Consider the following 6,821-nt stretch of genomic DNA (forward strand, 5'->3'; position numbering starts at 1 on the left):
GCTGGGCCGGGCCGCGATGGGCCCCCACCTTCCCACCCGCAGGGGATCAGCCAGGTACCTGGCCAACTCCCTCCTCCGCGCGCACGCGCGCACACGCACTGGGACCTCCGAGGCATCCAAGCCCGCCCACTGTGCACTGTACATCGGCTTTTTATTTCTGCTTTGCTGTCTGCGCAGCGGCGCAGGCTGTCCAAATTGTAACCAAACCAGGGCGCCCAGGGTGCAGCGTGGCCCCCTTGGATGGGCCAGGACCCCCACATCACCTCCCCAGGCGGCGTACCTCCCCACGGTCCGAATTCTCTGTGCCCCCCAGACCTGCGGGGCGCGCGAGGGCCCCGGGCGCGGGTGGGGGTGCAGAGGCAGCACCAACGGTGGGGAGGAAGGTCCCCGCAGGTAAACGGAGGCCGGGCCCAGCCAGCCGGCCGGCAGCATCCATCTCCGTGCACACACCCAGGGCCGCTCACGCCTGCAGCCTCCAGACCTCCAGCGACAGGCCCCCGGAGGCCGCCACCACCAGGTTGCCCTCGGCGCAGATCTGGGAGGCAGGGACAGAAGGTGTCAGGGGGCAGGGGCCGGGCAGGACCGGGGGCAGCGCCTGGCGCGTGGGGCAGGGCTCACCCCGTTGAGCACGTTGTGATGGCTCCGGGTGCAGATGGTCTTCGGCGGGTCTGTGGGCACGTGCACCTGGGCAACACGGGGGCGGGGGGGGGGGCAGAAGGTCAGGAGCCCGGCTGGGGCTCGTGGGCGGGGCGGGGCAGGCAGGGGCGGGGCCTCACCCGGATGGTCTTGTCGGTGGACGTGGTGTACAGCGCGCCCAGCGAGTGCTTGATCCCTGTGATCTGGAACCTGTGGCCCACGTCGAAGGACTGTGGGGGTGGGGCCAGAGGCGGAGGCTCAGGAGAGGCCCCGCCCACCCCACCCCACCCTGAGGACGGCGAGGGGATGGGAGGAGGCCCCCGGGGGGCACACCCGAACGAGCTGGAAGCAGCCGTCGCGGTTGGCGAAGACGTGCAGCAGGCCCTGGCTGTCGCCGGCCCAGAGCTGCGGCCCCAGGTAGGACATGCAGAGCAGGTAGGAGGAGTCCAGCTGTGGGCGGGGCGGGGGCGGAGACGCTGCTCAGGCAGGGCGGGGCCAGGCCGCAGCCCCGCCCACGCCCGCCACGCCCCTGGGTGGGCGGGGCCCCACCTGCAGCCGCTGCAGAACGCTGTTGGCACGGCGGTCGAACACCGCCAGGGTGTGGTCCTCGCTGCAGGAGATGATGTGCCGCTCGTCGGCCAGCAGCGCCAGCACCGCGCTCGAGTGCAGCCGCCGGCTCTGCAGCTGGGCCGCGCCGGCTGCGTGGGCGTGGGAGCGGGGCCGTCAGAGCCCCTAGGAGAGCGAGCCCAGGTCTCGCCGCCGCCCCCACCCCATGCCCCAGCTGGACCCAGGATCCCAGAACCCCTGCCCCACCCCCACTCCCGCACCAAGGCAGGAGACCCGCCTCTCCACCGCCCCAGCCCGTCCCTGACCCCCAGGCCGCCTGCCCCGCCCCACCCGCCCTGGATGAGGCGCGCTCGCTCGCTGGCCCAATTCCACAAAATAAGGACAGATTTTTAAAAATGAACCACGGCAGAGTGGGTTCCAGGTGTCTGTGAGAGAAACTAACTTATCAAGCCCCGCCCCCTGCCCCCACCCCCTCTCCCATCCCACTGGGCCCCACGGGAGAAATGAAGCCCTCCCCCGAGCTGGCCTGTGGGGGAGCCAGGATTCTAACCCAAGCCCGGGGGGGGGGGGGGCAGCCCCGTGACTTCCTCTGCCCCCAGCCGCTAGGCTTCCGTTATGCCCAGCACAGCCCAGGCCTCTCCCTCCCTCTCCCTCTCCCTCTCCCGACCCCCAACTGGGCCCACCTCTGGGGTCGTAGATGGTCACCCTCTTGTCGTAGGAGCCGGCCACCAGGATGTCAGGCAGGTAGGACAGGCACAGCACAGCCGCCTTGCCCCTGGGGACACACGGACCACGGGGCTGGGGCGGCGGCCGGCCAGGGCCCCCTCCCCACCCGGGGCCCCTTCCGGGGACCTCTCACACTTGATCTCGCCGAACTGTTGCCCGTCGGCCGCCATGTCCCAGAGTTTCACCGTGCTGTCCCAGGAACCCGAGCAGGCGCGGTGATCCTGTGCGGCCAATGACCACACCCAGCCCTGTGTGTCGGGGGGAGGCCGCAGGGGTCACACGGGGGTCCCCAGCTCCCCTCGGGGCCTCCTCCCTGAGCTGTGCCCGTGGGCACAAGGGGCTGCGGCATTCCTGGTTTTTTGGTTTTTTTTTTTTTTTTTGCAAAGGAGGCTCAGAGAGGTCCATACACCCACCCAGAGCCACACAGCTTTTCCCTTCCGACTGCCCACTTTATTTGAAAGGCGGAGAGACGGAGAGAGCCGAGAACACAGAGGATGTCTTCTGGCCAGATCAAGATAGGCCAGGCCGAAGCCAGGAGCCTGAACCTTGAACCCAGGTCTCCCACGTAGGTGGCAAGGACCCAAGTGCTTGGGCCTGGCCTGCTGCCTCCCAGGGTGCGCAGCTGCAGGAGGCTGCAGTCAGAAGCAGAGCCGGGACTCGAACCCCGGGGTCCCGTGGGAGCTCAGCACCGGTCATGGCTGACGTGAGGCCTGGCCGCCAGGACCCCAGCCAATCACCCTGCCTCTCTCGGTTTCCTTATCCACAGAACCAGAGAAAGGCCCCCACCTCGGAGGTGGAGGCAAAGAGATCGCCCCCTGCTGGCTAACTTGTTCCTTGGCGACACCCCCCCTCGAAGACAAGGGGTCCCGACAGGCTGGACCCAGGGCTCACACAGGATGGACCCGGAGCTCAGAGAGCTTGTCTTCTCACCCGAGGTCACACAGCCAGGGAGCAGCAATCACGCACCGCTGTCCCTGACGGCCCCAGCCACCGGGGGGGAAGGCACCCCTTCTGCCCAGCGGCCTTGCTTAAGGCATACAACCATACGTCAAAATGTTCATAGCAGTTTCTTTTGGCGCAAAAAAAAATCCTTTCTGTAATTCACACATAGGAAAATTCTTGGTAACGCAGGTTAAAATGTTATCTCAGGGCCAGTGTGGTGGCATCCTGGGTTAATCCACCGCCTGCAGTGCCAGCATCCCATGAGTGCCGGTTCAAGTCCCGGCTGCTCCACTTCTGATATAGCTTCCTGGTTTTTTGTTTGTTTGTTTGTTTGTTTAAGATTTATCTATTTGTTTGAAAGGCAGAGTTCCAGAGAGGCAGAGAGAGAGAGAGAGAGAGAGAGAGGTCTTCTATCCGCTGGCTCACTCCCCAGATGGTCATAACGGCCAGAGCTTGGCTGATCCGAAGCCAGGAGCTTCTTCCGGGTCTCTCAGGCAGGTGCAGGGGCCCAACGACTTGGGCCATCTTCCACTGCTTTCCCAGGCCACAGCAGAGAGCTGGATTGGAAGTGGAGCAGCCGGGACTCAAACTGGTGCCCATGTGGGATGCGGGCACTGCAGACAGCGACTTTACCTGCTACGCCACAGCGTCGGCCACCAGCTTCCTGTTAAAGCACCTGGGAAAGCAATGAGTTATGGCCCCAGTCCTGAGACCCTGCCACTCTTGCAGGGAGACGAGGACGGCGTTCTGAGTTCTTCGTTTTGGCCTGGCACAGCCCTGACTGTTGCAGCCATTTGGGAAGTGAACCAGCAGATGGAAGATCTGACTCATTCTCTCTCTCTCTCTCTCTCTCTGCCTTTCAAATAAACTTTTTTGGAAAGTGCATATTATGAAAATACTCTGTACAGATTTCAATTTTTTTTTTTTTTTTTTTTTTTGCACAGGCTTCCTGCTAACACGCACCCTGGGAGGCAGGAAGGGAGGGCTAAGGGCTTGGGCCCCGCCCACCACGTGGGAGACCTGGATGGAGCTCCTGGCTTCAGCCTGGCCCAGGGCTGGCTGTGGTGGGCATTTGGGGAGTGACCCAGTGGACAGAATACCCCCCCCACCCTTAACCACAAAAACAGGATCCTTGGGCCTCCTGCTTTCCATGCCCACCTGCCCTGGCTCACCTTGTGGGTGCTGTTCTGCTGGGTGCCCAAGGCCTTGACCAGGACCCGGCTGGGCTCCGTCCCCAGCTGCCGCAGGTCCCACAGGTTGACGTTGCGATCCCTGGAGCCCGACAGGCAGAGAGTCCCGCCCTGGGCAACGAGTGAAGGGGGTGGGTGAGGCTGCGCAGGCTGGCTCTGCCGGCATCCCCCGCCCCCCCCCCCCCGCCCGCCTCACCTGGAGCAATAGCACCGAGTCGATGGACGCAAAGTGCCCATCTGCCAGACAGAAGTACTCGGCCCGGCGCCCATCCTCCGCCCAGCGCGACAGGTGCTGTTCCAGCTCAATGCAGGCTGCTGGCCAGTCAAAATCCTCCTCTGTGGGGCACCACGCGCAGGGGCCGGGGTGGGCAAAGGCCAGGCTCTGGGCTGCAGATCATGCGCCCACCTAACACCCATGCGGGTCTGGCCCTACGCCTCACCCCAATTTCCAAAAACTGGGGGCTCAAAACCTGCTTTCCCAGGCCCCATCCCTCAGGACGCTGAGCTCCTGCTTCCCCCCCCCCCCCCAGCCCAGCATCTCCTGCCTTGGCCATCAGGGCAGGATCCCGGGAAATGCTTGCTGTAGGGGGTGCAGACATTGCAGAGTTGAGAGCTGGTGGGACCCAAGCATCTGCTCGTCAAGCTGTGTGGCAGAGTCTGACCCAGGGAGTGTCCCAGGAGCCCCCGCCACCTCGGCAATGGCAGGTGATCCACTGCCTAACCCGTCACTCGTGTCAGCTCAGGGCCTGAGTCCCAGAGTCACCATCAACATTAACAGCTTGGGAGCCAGCGCTGTGACACAGCAGGTGAAGCCACCATCGGGGACGCTGGCATCCCATATGGGTGCCAGTTCGAGTCCTGGCTGCTCCACTTCCGATCCAGCTCCCTGCTGTGGCCTGGGAAAGCAGTGGAAGATGGCCCATGTCCTTGGGTCCCTGCACCCACGTGGGAGAAACAGAAGCTCCTGGTTTAGCCCTGGCCATTGCAGCCATTTGGGGATTGGAAGATTTCTCCCCCTACTCTGTAACTCTGAATTTCAAATAAACAAATCTTTATATGTATCAGTTCAAGTTCAAGGTTCCCAAGCTGCCAGGGACTGGTGAACTCAGGAACTCCGGAGGAGTGACCACCAGCCCCTACCCCAGATGCCTGGCCAGACCCAGGCGTCAAAGGCCTGTGTGGTTGCTGGGATCAGAGGGTCTCAGCCCCTAAAGACTTGCTGGTTCAAGGGTGGTAGGCTCTGCCCCTGCCTCATCCCCCAGCCTGGGATCAAGGGTTTTGGCCTCAACTGGTGGCTGCTAGCAGCTTCTGGGCTAAACCCAGAGCGAGAGGATTCTTGGACTAGTGTGGATTCCCCCACAGCCTGAGACTTCAATGCCGGCGTCCAGCACCACCTCCCCCCCCCCCACCCCGCCAGGGTACTTTGTTACCCCCAGACTTCAAACCTGAGAATCAGGGACCCCACCCGCCTGCCGTCGGTTTTCACCACCGTCCACCAACCTCAGCTTCCAGCCAAGTCTATGCCATTCCGAAGCCCGCGCCAGGGGCTGTGCCTACGGCAGCCCCGGGGATTCCCCCTCCCCCTCCCCCCAAGCTAGACCTGAGCGGGAGCCCGCCCCCGCCCCCTCGAGATCGCGCGCACCTTCCACCACTGGGTAGGGCGCGCGCACACGGCGCTGCGCGCGTAGCCGCCAGGTGACATGGTCACGCACGAGGTCGCGCAGCGCGTGGCACACGCGGGGCAGGACGTGGAGCACGAGGCGCGCGTCCAGGTAGGCGCATATCTCGAGCAGTAGCTCCGGAGGAAGGCTCAGCAGGCCCGGCGCACCCACGGCAGGGACTCTGGGCCCAGCCCGGGGCTCCAGGGCGCCCGGAGACGGGGCGGGCGTGGGCAGCAGCGAAGCGCGCGGGGGCGCCACCTCGGATTTCGGTGGACTGAGCACGCGGGCCACGTAGGCCTCGGCCTGCGCGTCGGGGTCGGGGTCGGGGTCCGGCTCCGGCTCCGAGTCATCGTCCCAGCCTCGGGGATCATCGGAGGGCCCAGGAGGCAGCTCCATGGTGACCGGGTGGGCGCGGCCGGCCCGGCTCCGTCAGCCGCCGGCCCCCGCGTCCTGTCTCCTAGGCAGCGCGAGGCCACTTCCGGCGCCGCCTAATGACGCAGATCGCCGGCCGGAAACCAGGCGCCCGCGGGGAACCGAGCGCGCTTCGGCTTGGTGCGGGTAGTTAACGCTTGCTTCCCGGCCCCTCAAACGTTCCGTGCACCCTGGCTTCTAGAATGTTCCAGCACGCCCCGCCCCCCCCCCAAGCCAAGGACACGGGAGGCCGGAGACCAAGGTTTCACAAGAAACTGATCTTTTTTACTCAACAAAGTTCTACACAAGTGGAATCTCAACGCCACCTCGGCGCCAGTCCCCAGCACAGCACGGTAACAAATGGACAGACCCGGGAGCCCGCAGTGGGGAGAGGGCGACGAGGGAAGGGGGCGCGGGTGAGACTGCGGATCGAGGCCAGTGTTGGGTCCACAGCCCTGGGCAGGGAAGAAGGTTGAGAAGCTGAAACTTCGTTGTGCAAAAACCAACAAAAAATAAATTAAAAAAAATTAAATAGCTTTCTTTAAAAAAAAAAAAAATAAGGAACTAGATAGAAGAACCAGGCTCCCCTTCTCTGAAGGTAGTTGGAGTGCCCCTCCCCCGTCGTGGGCAGCGAGGGTGTGGTTTTTTTTTTTGGTACCAATCTCAACAGACGGCCAATCCATCCGCA

The 6,821-nt window shown here is 63.9% G+C and overlaps 1 protein-coding gene across 1 annotated transcript; it reads right to left on the reverse strand.

Annotated features, from left to right (window-relative positions):
• Positions 1–140: 140 nt before the first annotated feature.
• FBXW9 (F-box and WD repeat domain containing 9) lies at positions 141–6,172 on the reverse strand. Its single transcript, XM_062179117.1, has 10 exons — positions 5,704–6,172; positions 4,258–4,397; positions 4,044–4,172; positions 2,065–2,177; positions 1,887–1,978; positions 1,186–1,334; positions 970–1,086; positions 777–866; positions 619–684; positions 141–535 (listed from the first exon to the last, which is right to left on the reverse strand). The coding sequence occupies exons 1-10, from the start codon at positions 6,116–6,118 to the stop codon at positions 461–463; spliced, it is 1,386 nt and encodes a 461-aa protein (XP_062035101.1). The 5' UTR covers positions 6,119–6,172; the 3' UTR covers positions 141–460.
• Positions 6,173–6,821: the final 649 nt, after the last annotated feature.

The sequence above is a fragment of the Lepus europaeus genome, chromosome 20 (genome assembly GCF_033115175.1).
Source record: "Lepus europaeus isolate LE1 chromosome 20, mLepTim1.pri, whole genome shotgun sequence".
NCBI classification, from domain to species: domain Eukaryota; kingdom Metazoa; phylum Chordata; class Mammalia; order Lagomorpha; family Leporidae; genus Lepus; species Lepus europaeus.

Excerpts from the sequence above, each read along its gene's own strand:
- FBXW9 (XM_062179117.1), bottom strand. The coding sequence starts at position 6,118 with ATGGAGCTGCCTCCTGGGCCCTCCGATGATCCCCGAGGCTGGGACGAT. Across the intron at positions 4,173-4,257 it reads ACTCGGTGCTATTGCTCCAG|GGCGGGACTCTCTGCCTGTC; the intron begins GTGAGGCGGGCG and ends CTCGTTGCCCAG. Across the intron at positions 867-969 it reads GCTGCTTCCAGCTCGTTCGG|TCCTTCGACGTGGGCCACAG; the intron begins GTGTGCCCCCCG and ends CCACCCCCACAG.